The 16,428-nt window shown below is 31.9% G+C and overlaps 1 protein-coding gene across 1 annotated transcript in view; it reads left to right on the top strand.

Moving 5' to 3' along the window:
- Positions 1-16,428, top strand: part of LRRTM4 (leucine rich repeat transmembrane neuronal 4) — an 872,383-nt gene that overhangs the window by 942 nt on the left and 855,013 nt on the right. Inside the window, exon 2 of the mRNA XM_065891301.1 lies at positions 1,087-2,633. Coding sequence (XP_065747373.1) covers positions 1,087-2,633 — 1,547 coding nt within the window. The remainder of the gene's footprint in view (positions 1-1,086; positions 2,634-16,428) is intronic.

A 16,428-nucleotide genomic window follows, 5' to 3' on the forward strand; every position in this document is an offset into this window, starting at 1 on the left:
AAGGTACTTTTTTTTCCCCTCACCGCTAAGAAATAATAAATCTACTGTTGACAGAGGAAAGAAGTCCTTTAACATGCTATGACTTGGAAATGCAGCATAAGTGCCAATAGATTGCAACTTTGCAGGTTTTCTGAAGTTAATGGAGGTTGGGGAGAAAAAAAAGTTGTGAGAAATTTGAACAGGTTGGGATGGGGGGAAATAATAGTCTGCTGTTTCTCTGCTTGTTTATCCCCCAAATTTGCAAAACCAACTGTGTTAAATATATCAGAAAAAAACTAGTGCTACCCAAGATTATTTTGTATTTTATGCAAATATTTAATAAGAATTTGATAGTCATAACTTTGGAGTGTTCTGTGTTATTAGTAGTTAGGACCCTGAGCCTGTGATCACTGAGCAGGAGAGCCTCAGTAGGAATCTCTTCCTGAATGTTGAGAGCATATATGCTTATTAACACATTGAGAGTACCTCCTGCTGTTACTAGTCTTCATACCATGCTTCACTGGCTGTTTATACTGGTCCCAGGGACATTTTTTCAGAGCTCCTATATGGTTATCTCATTATGCAATAAGGATGCAATTTCAAGCAAGGAGAACTTGGGTTACCTTGACAGTTTACTGAAGCTCCTTTGCCAAATCACAGCCTCTTTACTCAACTAAGAAAGATGTACAAGTACAGGGCTTACTAAGATACATTTTTCCCATTACCAGAAGACTTAGTACTCTTCCTTTTGGTACTGGTGTTCAATAGAGTGACTAGCCAAACACTGATGTTATTAAATGTCGCCATTATGTGATAAGATAGGCTCGGTGTTTTTCAGTGTTTGATGCACGTATGAACTCTTGAAACTCAGGAAGCTGTGCTTAGTTCTATGACACTGTGGTGATTTGGAAATCAAGGAAGAAAACATGAAACCTAAATAGCAAACATGCAACACTGAAGAAAATAAAGCTTTAAGTGTCAAATACATTGTTCTTAAATCAACTGTCCCATTACTACACTAGATGAAATGTCCCTGATATTGGTAAGCTGGTGGTGATTTACATTAATAGCTTTACAATGTGCATTTGTCTTCTTTTAATATTGTAGGTTTCCATTTAATTACGCAGCTGAGAGGCATGCGTGTAGTGCTAGTGCTACTTCCTACACTGCTGCTTGTTATGCTCACGGGGGCTCAGAAAGCTTGCCCAAAGAACTGCAGATGTGATGGCAAAATTGTGTACTGTGAGTCTCATGCTTTCACAGATATCCCTGAGAACATTTCTGGAGGATCACAAGGCTTATCATTAAGGTTCAACAGCATTCAGAAACTCAAATCCAATCAGTTTGCCAGCCTTAACCAGCTTATATGGCTTTATCTTGACCATAATTACATTAGCTCAGTGGATGAAGATGCATTTCAAGGGATCCGTAGACTGAAAGAATTAATTCTAAGCTCCAACAAAATTACCTATCTGCACAATAAAACATTTCACTCGGTTCCCAATCTCCGCAGTCTGGACCTCTCCTACAATAAGCTTCAGACATTGCAATCTGAACAATTTAAAGGCCTTCGGAAACTCATCATTTTGCACTTGAGATCTAACTCGTTAAAGACAGTGCCCATCAGAGTTTTTCAAGACTGTCGAAATCTCGACTTTCTGGATTTGGGTTATAATCGTCTTCGAAGCTTGTCCAGAAATGCTTTTGCTGGCCTGTTGAAGTTAAAAGAGCTCCACTTGGAGCACAATCAGTTTTCCAAGATCAACTTTGCTCATTTTCCACGTCTCTTCAACCTCCGCTCAATTTACTTACAATGGAACAGGATTCGCTCCATTAGCCAAGGCTTGACATGGACTTGGAGTTCCTTACACAACTTGGATTTATCAGGGAATGATATCCAAGGAATTGAGCCAGGCACATTTAAATGTTTGCCCAATTTGCAAAAATTGAATTTGGATTCCAACAAGCTTACCAACATCTCACAGGAAACTGTCAATGCGTGGATATCATTAATATCCATCACTTTGTCTGGGAATATGTGGGAATGCAGTCGGAGCATTTGTCCTCTATTTTATTGGCTTAAGAATTTTAAAGGAAATAAGGAAAGCACCATGATATGTGCAGGACCTAAGCATATCCAAGGTGAAAAGGTTAGTGATGCAGTGGAAACATATAATATCTGTTCTGAAGTCCAGGTGGTCAACACAGAAAAATCACAGCTTGTGCCCCAAACTCCCCAGAAGCCTTTAATTATCCCTAAACCGACAACCTCAAAATCTGACCCCAGCCAGTCCACTCTTGAAACACCAAGTCCTTCCCCAGGGTTTCAGATTCCTGGCACAGAGCAAGAGTATGAGCATGTTTCATTTCACAAAATTATTGCAGGGAGCGTGGCTCTCTTTCTTTCAGTGGCCATGATCCTCTTGGTAATCTATGTGTCTTGGAAACGCTACCCAGCCAGCATGAAACAACTTCAGCAACATTCTATTATGAAGAGGCGGCGGAAAAAGACCAGAGAGTCTGAAAGACAAATGAATTCCCCTTTACAGGAGTATTATGTGGACTACAAGCCTACAAACTCTGAGACCATGGATATATCGGTTAATGGATCTGGGCCCTGCACATATACCATCTCTGGCTCCAGGGAATGTGAGGTATGAACCATGATCCTCCTAAAAGCGTTTCTACTGTGGGAAAGGAGAGGTAAATGTTTGAAGCTCTAGAGGTGTCTCTAATCACTAGAAAGAGTAATGACCCTTTTGCTTTTGGGTTTTGCTCAGTGTGAAAGGTTACTTAATTAAATTACAACCACCAGGAAATTGACTGCTTTTTTTTTTTTTCCTTAAATGGTTGAAACTTGAAGGAAGTTCATTCAAGGATGATATTAAGTTGGAATAAAGCACTATGTTAAAACATCTGTTTTTCAACAGTTTGTATACAGGGGTTGGACTTACAAACACACATACACACAAAACTCTTTTCATCCTAAAATTTATGTCTGGTTCTTGTTGTTTGACTTTTGTAATCAAGTAAAGAAGGAGGGGCCAGCTTAATTTAAAAACAAAGTGACTTTACCAAAATTCCAGGAGGTAATGAAGATTTAAACCAAAGAGCAATTTACCCAAGGGTTGATTTTGTTGTACATTTTTTAGTTTTAATTAAAGCATGTAGCAGGGATCTCATAGGGATAACTGTTTCTGTGTTACTTGCCATTTAGTTATTATACCAGCATAGAGAATGTCAGGCCTATTGTGTAATTGTATTAAGGCGTTTAAAGATGTGTTTTTTCCTCCTTTCCTTCCTTCCTACCTTCCTGCCTTCCTTCCCTTATTTCTCCCTTCCTTTCTTTCTTTTCTTCCTTCCTCCTTTCCTTTCTTTTTTATTTTTTGTTTTTTTTTTTTGTTACTGGACATAGATCACTTTTCAAAAGTTTTCTTAAGTGCTGGCTTTATGTATGTAATCAGAATGAAACTTAAATTCTACATTTTGGCTTTGTCCCTGGTAACTAAAATCAGGTCATGATGTTGTGGATGATTTAGCAATAACATAATGACAAACATAACAGGGACTGTTTGTCAGTGTTGCTGTCATCCCCAAAGACATAATGTGTATTCTTGTTAAACTAATCCAAAACTAAGTGATGCAAATAGTTATAAATAAAAAGAGAGAGGTTTGGGTTCTGAGTATTTTCCCTTTCTGTAACAATCACCTCAAATGAAGGCATTTCATGTTATACTATTTTCATTTTCATGAGAATAAGTTTGGATCAGTGTCTGATTATTTAATTATAAAGGTCACATATAGGAATGTGTTTATGAGTAGGAAAATGGTCACAGATTTCCAACTTGTTAATAATACTGGATGCAAATTATTCTTTACTTGGTAAAGTTGATCAAAAAGTGCAAAGACTGTGACTGCCTAGGCCTTGTTACAAGAATAAATTAGTAAAGAGAGGTAAAATTCTTGCTCTGCGTCATCTTAGTATCCAATTTTACATGATTGCTTTTTCGTAAGAAAGTTTTAATGACAATTTAAAGACTTTGCCCTTTTTAATAATAGTTATAAGAATTGAAAAATATAAATTGCTCTTTGATCATATATTCCCAAATCTTTCCATAATCCTAAACGCAGATGCTAATGAAAATGTTTTCAGACAAAGCACTGAGTCTGAAGTAATCTCCAGCTCAGTGTAATTTGGAATATGGAGCCATTCTTCGCAGAGTTCATTTTCTCCTCTTTTTGTTTGATTGAAAATAAGAAAAGTAATCCCAGACAAATTCCTAAAAGAAAGCTGTATAAGCAATTGCTCTTAAAAATTAAAGAGAATAAAAAAATATATATAAAAGTCTAACAAGGCTTGATGTTTCTATTGCAGGCTGACATTTATATAATATTTGTGAATATTAGTAAAACAAGTTCATCCTGCTTTATTCTAGATTTGTCTTCTATTTTGAGATCTTCTTAAAAACTAGTAATATAAAAAGAAAAGGAAAATCCGGTCCCATTCATTCATTTTCTCTTAACGTTTATATTAGAATGGTGATTTTTATTTGTAAGAATCACCAAGAAAGATTCTTAAAGAGCTAGCACTTCAGAACAAGTGGTTCTAAAACTTTTCCAGAGATCTTAAATTCCAGAGATTATCCTTTAAAGACCATAGACATTACCATGATAGACACAAAATAAAAACATATTTCATTCTGTAAAAAAGTGTTTAAAAATACATTTTGATATTATATTTGTTCTGCAGAGTGATGTTTATGGTCCTGAAATTGCAGTGACATTGTTGGGGTTGGGTGTGGTGTTACAGCATTAAGTAATGAAAAAATTAATTAAATGTTATAATGAAGCTGTTGAGTTGAAATGGTAGCCCTGCTGAAGTAGTTAAACTCTCCATGCCCTAAAAAGTAGAAAATGGTTGGCTATATATCTGAGATCATTAACTCCACTTCTGAGGGCTCGGGGTCCAATAAAGCTATGCGTTAAATGAATATTAACTTGTTTTGAAACACAAATACACAGAAACAAAGTGTAGCTGCCACTCCTCCTTTTTGTCAGTGTAATCAATGTTCAGTATATTACAGTTACAGATAGAAGTAAGAAATAAGGAAAAGTAGATTCTTAGAAATTGTTATGAAAACAATAATTTTCCCTTACTTCTTTGTCACCCCAGAGTAAAATTTCTCTTGTTGAGAAAACTTCTCTACAAAATGAAGCCAAAAGACAGAATCAGTTTGCCCAAGTTTATGACTTTTTAGGACAGTGGAGGTACGCAGAGTTTAGGTCTGGTGGTGTTTTGAGAAACCTCACGTATCAATAGCTTAGAAAAATAGTGAACCATTAATATATTTATAATACACTTTTGTGAGGTAGGTTTTTTATTCAAAACATCCAGCTCTACCCAATAAAGCCATAAATATTTAACTAGAAAACTTAGCACCAAATGCTAATTTTCTAAGATAGTGCCTTGAAAAAAATTATATTAAATTGAAAATTTCACTTATATTGTTGATGTTACCTTCAACTATCATAATCTAAATATAGTTAAAATATTCATTTTGTCTATCTCCTTTAAGAAGAAAATAAAAATATTAACAGTCTTCCTTAGAATAATGTCTGTGAGCCACCACACACATCTAGCATGCAATTTATAAAGTAAATAATTTTGGCTCTGATCTTTATAAATTTAAAATTTTAAAGTTCCAAGTGCATATTATATGATAATAATCTGAAGGAGAATATCATAATAATTTAGGCAGTAAAAGTTTCTCATATCTATAAAAGAGGGATAGAGTAGATAGCTATGAATAATTAATATGATATATGGCACAACTCCAATAGATAGATACATTTCAGTCATACTTTGAGTGGATCAGTGTGCTTGGTTGAACTGAATCATTTAATTTGTTCTCAATATGTGCTCAGAAGAGAGAACTTAAAACCAAAAGGATACAGCTTTGTCTAAAACTTAGTGCCACTGACAGAGAAAATTGCAAATACTTACTTTTGAAAATAGCTTGTGAAACTTTGGATAGCTTTAGCTCATAAAAAAGTATAAGAATTATAAAGTTACTTCATTTTGCATAACAAATTTTTACTTAAAGATTATACAAAACACAATTTTGAATACCTGGTTCTTCTAGGATATGTTTTATCAGCTGAAAATAGCAAGGACTTTTATAAAATTAGTAATTGTGAATATAAGCCAGGAGAGTTTGCCTTTTGAATTAAAAAAAATTGAAATTGGTAAAACCTTAACATGAATGAAAGTGGTCTCTAAAAAGATCCTGCGTTCAGAGTATTTTAAAGGAGAAGTAATTAAAATATAAAGTTTAATGATCCCATAATGCTAATAGTGCTGTCATTAGGGAAATGGGAATATAGGTGACCCTAAGGTACATATTTTTCAAATATTTAGTATTTTGGTTACACTCTTCAAAATCAAGTAAAATAAAAATAAATTGGTTGTCATTTAGGGCTTATATTATTTCTTTCACTGCTGTGCAGTGGGTGGTATAGACCATTTCTAACAACTTATATTTATTGAAGGTATTAGGTCATATTCAAACTACTGATTTAAAGGGGAATATTAACTTCTTTCTACACTGTAGAAATTGACATTTTGAAGTATACTGAATGAATTTCCAATAACTAAAAATCATAATATATTCAAAGAGGATTCTAAGTGAAGCAGGCCCAGTATCACTGAGTTTAATACACTTTACTAATATAAAGCTGTAGAAAACAAAGTTAATTTTGGTGGCTGACTACTACTGTGTCATATTAAAATGTTACAAAATTGGAACTATACTTTGTGTATTTAAAGGAAGTCTATTTATGCTTGTGTGTGTGTGTGTGTGTGTGTGTGTGTACATATATATGTGTGTTTGTATTATGTAAGTAAGTGTATGTGCTCATATAGAGAAATAGAGGGAAAATATAAGTATATTTTGTTCATTTTGAACACTTGAAATACTAATAATAAAATCTTGGGTCATGGTTACTGGAATTTGTTACTTAGGAAAATGCTTCTTAAGAATAAATGTTTAATCATCTCTAAAATTATATGTATCTTATGTCTAGATAGTCTAGCGTTCGTTTTTGAAAAAACAGAATTTATACTACACATTACCATTTTTGCTGTGACTTTGGGTGAGTCATTTCATTTCTCTGTGAACCATCACTGAATGAGTGTAATTCAACTAGTGCAATGTATCCCAACTCAAATCATTCCTCAGAATAGTCAACTTTGGAAAATCTTATTGGTCATTCCCAGGACTACAAAAGCAAGATGGGATGTGGAGGAAAAACTGAGCTATTTATATTCATTGTCAATGAGGAGAGAGAGAACTTCTTGAGTTACTAAAAGGCGACATGCTCAGGTGAAAAGCCATACGATGTCTTTATGTTTGAAGGCAAAATATATTACACACATGCACACATGTGAGCGCACACACACACTTATATGTCTTCGAAATTCTTCCAAATAACTAGTTATTTTGAAAGCATTTAAAATATGACTTTAAAAAATCTATGGTCTAAATTTGATCCAACTAAATTTCATTCATGAATACAATTTTTATTAGTCTTCAGATAGTACTGGTGAAGAGTGACAGCTGCCAAGAAGGCCCAACATGGCTAATTTAGGACAGGTTTTAAACTGACAATAAACAGTTCAGTTTCTTTTTCTAGAATTAGCTCGTATTAGCATCTCATGAACAAGTTTTTAATAATTGGTTGCTCTCTAAATCCCCAAGTTGAGAAGTCTGACTCTGGTCTTAGGAATGGATAGCTTTTGACACACCCCAGTAATCTTTAGATGATTCCAGAATTTTTCATCCTGTAACTTTTCTATATTCAGTAAAATCTAGTCATTCTAGTTCTCAATAATTACATTTATAGATAGCTCTATGCTTTGGAAGTTGCTTGGGAATATTAGCATTGGGTACTTGGTGACTCATCAGAATTTTCATGTCTCTAGAGTTTCATGAATCACTAAATCAAAGTGAAACACTAGCAACCTGTATATCACCAGTTTTGAAGTTTTGAAAAATTTACTCTGTCTTTTGACCAGTGAAAAGCATAAAAGAGATGCCGAATATGTTTTAAAAATTAAAACTGCTTTTTATATTACCCAAAAAACTACCATTCATTGAGTCAGTTTAATAATATCTCAATATTCTTAAAATGAAAGAGAAATTGTGAGGGTACTTTTCTCATGCACTCCATAAGCCATTAAAATGTTAACTGTTAGTTAAGGAAGATTGAGAAAAAGCACAGTATTTCCTATGATATCAGAATCACTGGCTTTTTAATAAACTGCTTTAATATGCTTGAAACTGCTCTATAGGTGTAAAGGATGTGAGTTATACTCCTGCTAAGTGGTTTAAAAAGAATGCTTCCACCATCAAGAGAAATTAGGGTCCTTTAAAAGTAAGACGTTTGACTTTAAGTCAAATCTTACACATTGTAATACTTGTAAAGTTTGAGAATGAAATAACAGCAAAGCATATACACATTAATAAAAGGTTAAAGTAAGGGTGAGAATATAAAATTTTCAGAAAAAATCATGTCCAAAAATTATGAACAACCTTGACTAAAAAAAAAAAAAAAATTGAATAAAACTGATGCCTCGATGTCAGATAAACAATAAACACGTGCATAACTAAATAAGATTATGATATTTAGCATTATTGTCTGTACATGGAAATGAGATATCTTTTAATATTATATAAATGGTATTCTTAAACATACATAAAAAAGTAACTTTGAAATATCATTACATTTAAACGACCATGTACAATTAAACACCCATATATCCCACATAAATATTTCTGAAATACTGAAATATATGTTGTAAACAGATAGTAGATTAATATATATTATAGTTTTGAATAAGCCCCATTCTTTACTAACTTGACCAGTCCCCATAAATTGCCTCAAATATAAACATTTGGAGGAAACATTAAAAAATTTAATGGCATCAAAATAACTTTATGTTTCTTTTCTCATTGCCTCAATGTATCATGATGGTTTTCTGAAATTTTGGACATCCACACAGATTCTCTCTCCTTTATTTCAGTCTTTTATATATTCACTGAATTCTCAGACTTTAGAGTTAGGGGTAAAGATACAATAACTAAACCTAGCAAGAAGGGTCATCTCTTTTGATTTTCCTTTTATTTAAAAAAAAATGTAAAGTCTTCTAGTAGAAAAAAGTAAGGTACAATAAACATGTTTATCACTTTGATTTTTAAAAGAGAAGTTTAAAGAAAGAGTAACTATAATATCAAAACAAAACTTCCTAAACATATTTATAATTATCATTTTAATCTACTATTTCAGTTGTTAGGATCCTCAAATCTCATTGAATTATAAAAACTAAAAAATATATTAGGTTTTACAATATATTTGAATATTTGAAACAGACAAGCTAAAATGAGTATAGATTTTTTTTTTTAAAGAAAACTCACTGTTTTTTAGCATCTCAGTAGGCAAATGTATTCCAGAACAGAAATATATAATGTTATGAATTGATTCCATTTTGAGGTTATTTTTAATGTTAGAGCAAAACCATATAGACACTAATTTTGGAATACCAAATGATACAAAGAGGGAAAATGCTTGAAATCGTTTTATTTTGGAAAGTCAATACTACTTAATTCATCTTCACTGTATGTTTTCATTTTAAAAGATAATGATTGCTGTTTTGCTGCCTTCTTTTAAAATTAAATATCATCAGATAAATCATTGAAATTATACTGATTCTATTAAAACAAACAAACAAGAAACAATCTTTGGGTATAAATTCTATGCTTGCTTTTTCAATTCCTCCTTCCTCCCTCAAGTCACATTTACTGAAAGTTTTTTTTTTTTTCATTTTCTGCTGCAGATCTAATTATTTCCTGTGCTAGGAATTATTAAAAGTTGATTTCTTGTTTTCTTTAACCGATTCCTATTAAATACATTTATGTGCAAATGAAGCCTTGAAAATATTGGTTGTTTGTTTCAGCATAAAGTTGATCATGATGGATTTCACTATTCGCTATTTATTATTTTAAATCGAGACCAGCTATTGTTAAATATTCCTAATAAGACTAAAAAAAAGAAAATAATAGAAATATAAGTTAATTATGTCTGAATCTTTTTTGGTATGGTCTCCATAGATGAAATATTGTTATTTTCTTCTGTGTTTATAGGTCTGAAAAAGTAATAGCAGAGAGGTCAGCCTTAAAGTACTTTAGGTTGATAGTCAAACCACAACATGGACCAAAATTGCATTTATCCAGTGGTTAGATCAAGGGGTGAAAAAGAGGTCTCAGAGATTTGCTTTACTTTTGTAATACTGGACAAGTAAATATATATCTGACCTTTCTGTGATATAATTTTTCCATCTATTGAACTCGGATAATAACTTTCCAACTAACTTGTTGAAATGATTAATGAGCTACTATTCGGAAACCACTCCGAACTCCTCCATAAAAAAGTTTCAGTGTAAATATAAATTATTACTAGCTATAAGCCCTACTGTCTACTGAAAAATGCAAAATACAATGTGGCTGTATTATTTTCATTGTTATTATTAGTTATAATGATGGTTATAATACTCCCTGATGTAGAAACAAGTGTTGTGGTTACATTTTTCATAAAGTGAATAATAAACCTGAATTTTCAGTCCCTTGTCTGAGCTGTAATTTAGTTTGGGTACCAGACACACTGATATTTAAATAGTACCTCAGGGTTTGTAAAATACTTCCTTGGCTGAATACTTTTTCATGTTTCAAAGAAAGCAGCATTTACAATTATTTTATTGGTATTAATTCTAAAGAAGAAATGGGTTATAGAAACAATTTATAAGTTTCCAATCTGATCAAGTATTGCCCTTCAGCTCATTTTCTTATCAAATGGAGGCAGTTTTAATTTCCCCAAAGTGTTTATGCATGACAAATGGGAATTTTCAAATAATACATAGGGTATTCTTATTGAATAAGTTAATATGTGATTTTAAGAACCAGATATTTATCTAGTGTATATGTATATACATACACACACACATATGTTTAATGCTTTGATGTGAATAGTATTTTGGTTGAATATAATATGAGCTCTTATTTTTGCATAAAAATGAAATACATTTAAATTTTCACATGGACTATTATCGTGTGCTATAAAATAGAGGGCACCACTGGTACAAGTCCTTTACAAAAACAAGCAGGCTGTAGATAAAGAAAAATGCTAGCATTGCTAGAGAAGACAGTAAGTTGTTTTCTTTGTGATTGGAAAGGCAGAATTATTCCAAATTGGAAATTCTGCCAGTTGATGAATGTTTCTTCCAATTATGTATTCTAGAATTAGTGAGGTAACCACTTAATGGGGTCACAGATGCACTGGACCCACTGTGAAATGGATCTGAACCAAAACTCCATTGATTTCATGAGCCTCTACTCTGACCAGGGGACCACAATGATGTTTTGGATCTCCAGGATTAGTGTCCCTTCAGAGTTGATGTCCCCAGTAATCCACAAAAGTCTGATTACTTCACTTTCCCCAATGCACAGTCACCTTGGTAAATAGCTGTATGTAAATGTGTTGTGATTCAAGTTAGACTTCTGTCCACTTGACCTAGCAGTCTTCCACTTATACAGACTGAGTAAGAATTTAGTAGACTGCTCCTGTACTTTTTTCAAAGGACACCATAGTTAAATAGACAATATCATAGGTGTCTTTTGAATCAAACTACATTGATTACTGCTTTAACTCTACTGTCCCATATGGTAACCATGCCCATCTTGTCTTGGCACTAGACCTGTGCCACCCAAGAATTTCATTTTTCACATTGCATTTAGGGACGCCAGTTCAGTGGTAGCTGTTCCCACTGTAATTTCTGTCCTGCAGTGAAGAGTGACCAGAGAGACATTAACCCTGAACTTACTTTTTTCAATCTCTTTCCCCTCTCCAGTTGCCAGGCTGTCAATCAATTTTATCATCTTGGAATATGGTCCACAGTATTCTAACCAGATTTTCTTTAGTTTTTGAGAATTACTGCTTAGACTCCAATCTAGAAATGTAAAAGAAAAGAGAATATAAAATTCTGACTTTTTGCAATACATAATTCTTTGAGCTCTCTATCCACTCATGGTCTATCTATCTTTTCTCAAATGATTAGAGGATAAGAGATGATTTTAAATGAATATTCCAACTATTTCCCCTTTAATTTTGACATAACACCTTCCTTGAGAATGTGCATACAATTTTCCTCCAAAACATGAAGATTGGCAAGGATCATTGTCCTAGAAAGAAGATAGCATCCATTCTCTTTCTCATTGTGTTTCTTAGTGAGAATTTATTGGAACATGGCCATCAATTTTGTAAGCAAATATACTATTTTATTAATGTTGTCAAAATATTATTATTCTATTGATAGTAAACAAAGAGATAATCTTATTCTAAAATATGAACAAGTATAATTTTGTGGATTAACCTGACATGTTCTTATTTTTTTTATTTTCTAATTTTAAATGAATGCTTTGTTTAGGAAATGTTGAAAATATGAGATTATTTATAAAAATAAGCAAGAAATTATCAAAAAATCCCACTACGCAGGGATAATACTTTAAATATTCTGCTACATTTACATCTAATAATACACACAGATATGTGTATGTGGGTGTTTATACAATTAATTTAGCATTGAAAACTGTAGCATAGATTACAGAAAGTATACTGTTACTTTAAAGTTAACATTTTGTGATGAATAGAGTCACTTTTTAAAATACTATTTTTGAAATTACATCCCTAAAGTGTCATATTTTACTTACACTTCCCTTTTTGTTGAACATTTATGATGCTTTGTTGCACGTTATAAATATTTCTTCAATGGCTTCCTCATCTAGATAGATTCCTAGAAGATAAAATTCATAGCCAAAAGAATGAAAACGTTAAATTTAACTCATGTCACCAAATTACTCTCTCAAAAATATATACCTATTTGTATTACCACATGAACTGTACAAGAGTTATTTTCCCACATATACACCAACATTATTTATCTTTTTTTTTTTAAGAAGTTGGCAATTTTTTTAGTGTTTAATATTTATGTCTTTAGGCTGTAGAATTTTTTTCTGTGTATTTTGTGTTATTGGATTTCTTATTTTGAAATATGATATATAAATAGTCCGTGGTGTCAACAATAATACTAGTTTTCATTATGTATTTTTACATTGCTTTTATTTTTAGAAAGACCTTTTCCATACTGAAAGGAAACATTTACTATGTTTTGATCACTCCCTCAAAAATTTTATTTTTATATTTATTTCTTTAATCTACCTACAATATCCTTTAGTATATCACATGAAACATGTAGCTAATTTGTTTTTTATCACTAAAGAATTATGACAAATGTGTTTTACCATTTTAATGTAGAATTTTCATATATCTGCATCAGTTTTATGTTTTCTATCTTCTTCCCATGGGTTCATTCTCTATTCTTATATCAGAATCATATGTTTACATTTTTATAGTTTTTAAGTATATTTTTAAATTTTTATGTGTGTCTTTACTCCTGCTGCTAAATTCCACATATATATTTTTAATTGTCTTGTTCATTCATCACTGTTTTTATTTGAAATAAAATTTTGCATCTTTCTCTCTCTGTCTCTTTTTTTCTGGTGCTCACACATACAACATACACACACAATATTTTGACTGGGATTATGTGGATTGATTAATTCATTTGAAAATAATTGAAATATCTACAGTTATCAAAAAGAAATGCTATAAATTGTATGGCATAAAAATGGCATAGAGTTCCATTTATATTATCTATTTCTTATGTCCTCAATAAACATGAGCTGATTTTCTTTTTATTATGATTCTAATATGTATATAAACACACACACACACACACACACACACATATATATGCATGTATAATTATTATCAATATTTTGACCAAGTCCTTAATTTCAGTAGATTGTTATTTTTTTTGAAATTTCTGGTTCAAAAATAATTTTGTAAAGAAAAAAATGTATTAGCTTTCTAATAGCTACATTTCTTATTTACTTATTTTTCTATATTGTATTGTCTGAATCTTCTAGAATAATGTTACACGATTATGGTGATCTGGAGCAAAATTTTTTTTTCTAATTGTGACACAGACTGTCTCCTGTGTTTTTGTACATTTTACCATTCTATTTATTCATTCACTTATTTATTCAACAAAAATGTATTGTATACCTACATTAGTATCTGTTAACACTGGGCTCAGTGCTGTGTTTACAGTAGTGGATAAAATACTTTGTTTTAGGTAAAAATTTATTTATCACATTTTTCATACCTATAGTCTCATTTATAAAATACACATTTATCAGGATGGACGTTAAGTATTACTTAGTGACTTTTTGGCACTTCGTTTTTCTCTTTTTATGAGTTCTGTATTTTTTCTCCACCTTTTAATTATTCATTTTATGAATTACATACTTTTATTTCCTAATGTTAAAAGTTATTTGCAATTCTGGAATACATTATGGTTGTTTCTTTCATAACATATTTCCTAGATCAGTTCTCATTGTGTCTACTTTTGTTTGCAATTTTTAAATCTCTCTTAACTAATAAGGGAACTCAAAATTATGCTCTCTTTATCAGTTGTCACATTTATTATCCTTTCTCTAGCTCTGAAATGGTTAAAATAATATGGACATGATCTTTTCCTTGAAATTTATAAAATATTCCCCAAAAACTGCCTTCATGGTTCTCTTTTTGGATATAATACTGAGAAAATGGTACAAAGTTTTATCCAGTTTTTTTTTTTTGGCCTTGTTGTGTCCTTGAATCAGAATGTTGAATTAGATTTCTTAGAAAAATACCCATTTCATTGAAAATGTAACATATATAATGATTTATATAATAATTACATTTTCTTAAACATCTTCTCTAGTCATGTATTTGTTCATTCAGTCTCTGTGGACTACTATACTAGAAACTGTAAATGAGGCAGGTGAGTTTCTTCAATCCATATTCTAATAATCCAGAATAAAGTCATTAAAGTATTAGATGTACTTTTTTCATAAGATTTTAAATTCCTTAATGATGTATAACTTCTCTAGTTGTACTTTTATGTATTTTAGTTTTGTTAATTTATTCTTGTTCATAATTGCTGAAGGTTTTCAGATTTATTGTTTTCTTAAAAGAACTTGAGCAGCATTACCTTCAAACTACAGGAAATTATATCAATGTTTTACTTCCCATGGTATAATATCATCTATGTATGAATGAATCTCTCCACCAGTACTATCTGACATTCTAAGTTATTTTACCTTATCATTCTTATCTTATATTTCACTGCCTTATATAGCCAAATTATTTCTTTAATCTATAAGGGGTTGGCAAAATATTTCTGGAAAGGACCAGATAGTAAATATTTTAGACTTTGTGGGCTATATGGTCTCTGTCACAACTACTTTACCCTGCTATTGTAGCATGAAAGCAACCATAGAAAATATATAAAAGAAGAACACATCTGTGTCCCAATAAAACCTTTTTTGCAAAAAACAGGCAGCAGCTGGATTTGGCTCATGTCTTATAATTTGCTGACTCCTAATCTAGATCATTTTAAACATGCCTGGGTCTTAACACTCAAAAATAAACAGCATATAATTTTCTCCTAACCTGATACCTTCTTCTACTACTGCCCTATCTTAGTCCTCTCCTTCATAGAAAATCTTGTCATAAGATTCTGTCCCAGTCTATATTTCCTCATCAATCTCTCAATTCTTCAACCCACTACAATCTGTCATCAGAGCTTATCAAGCCATAGAAAGAGCTCTTGCTAAATTTGCCACTGACTTCATTATCACTAAATTCTATGCCCTTATTAAAATTCTTTGCTTCACTATGATATCTCAGTAACATTCAACACTGGGTCTTTTCTTCCTTCTTTAAATGTTTTCCTTTCCAGAATTCTGTAATCAGATCATTTCCTCTTCATTCCAACATATCCTTTTCCATTTCCTTTGTAAGCTCAACCTGAATATTATGTTTCGCTAAGGCTCTTTCCTTGCATCTCCTCTTATACCACTATATTCTCTCTCTCTCTGTCTCAATAATCACATTTACATATGCAGCATGCATTACCATTTACTTACTAACAATAAATAAGTTATTTCTCTATTTCTTGACCTCTTCCCTGCGTTCCCCACATGTATACCAATTTCCTATTTGACATCTAAATTCAATTATGGAAGAGTACCTTAATCCCATTTCCAAACAAAATCATGGTCTTTCTTTCTGAGCCTGTTTTCCTTTTGCTGGTTCTTGTCTTGTGAATGAAGCTACCCACTTCTGTAAGTAAGAATCATAGGAACCATCCTTGACTCCGTCCTCACTCTTACATTCCATAAACAAATCACCATGAAGTCCTGCTGGTTTTACCTCTTGAGTATCTCTCAAATC

Source organism: Phocoena phocoena, chromosome 14 (genome assembly GCF_963924675.1).
Source record: "Phocoena phocoena chromosome 14, mPhoPho1.1, whole genome shotgun sequence".
Lineage (NCBI taxonomy): Eukaryota > Metazoa > Chordata > Mammalia > Artiodactyla > Phocoenidae > Phocoena > Phocoena phocoena.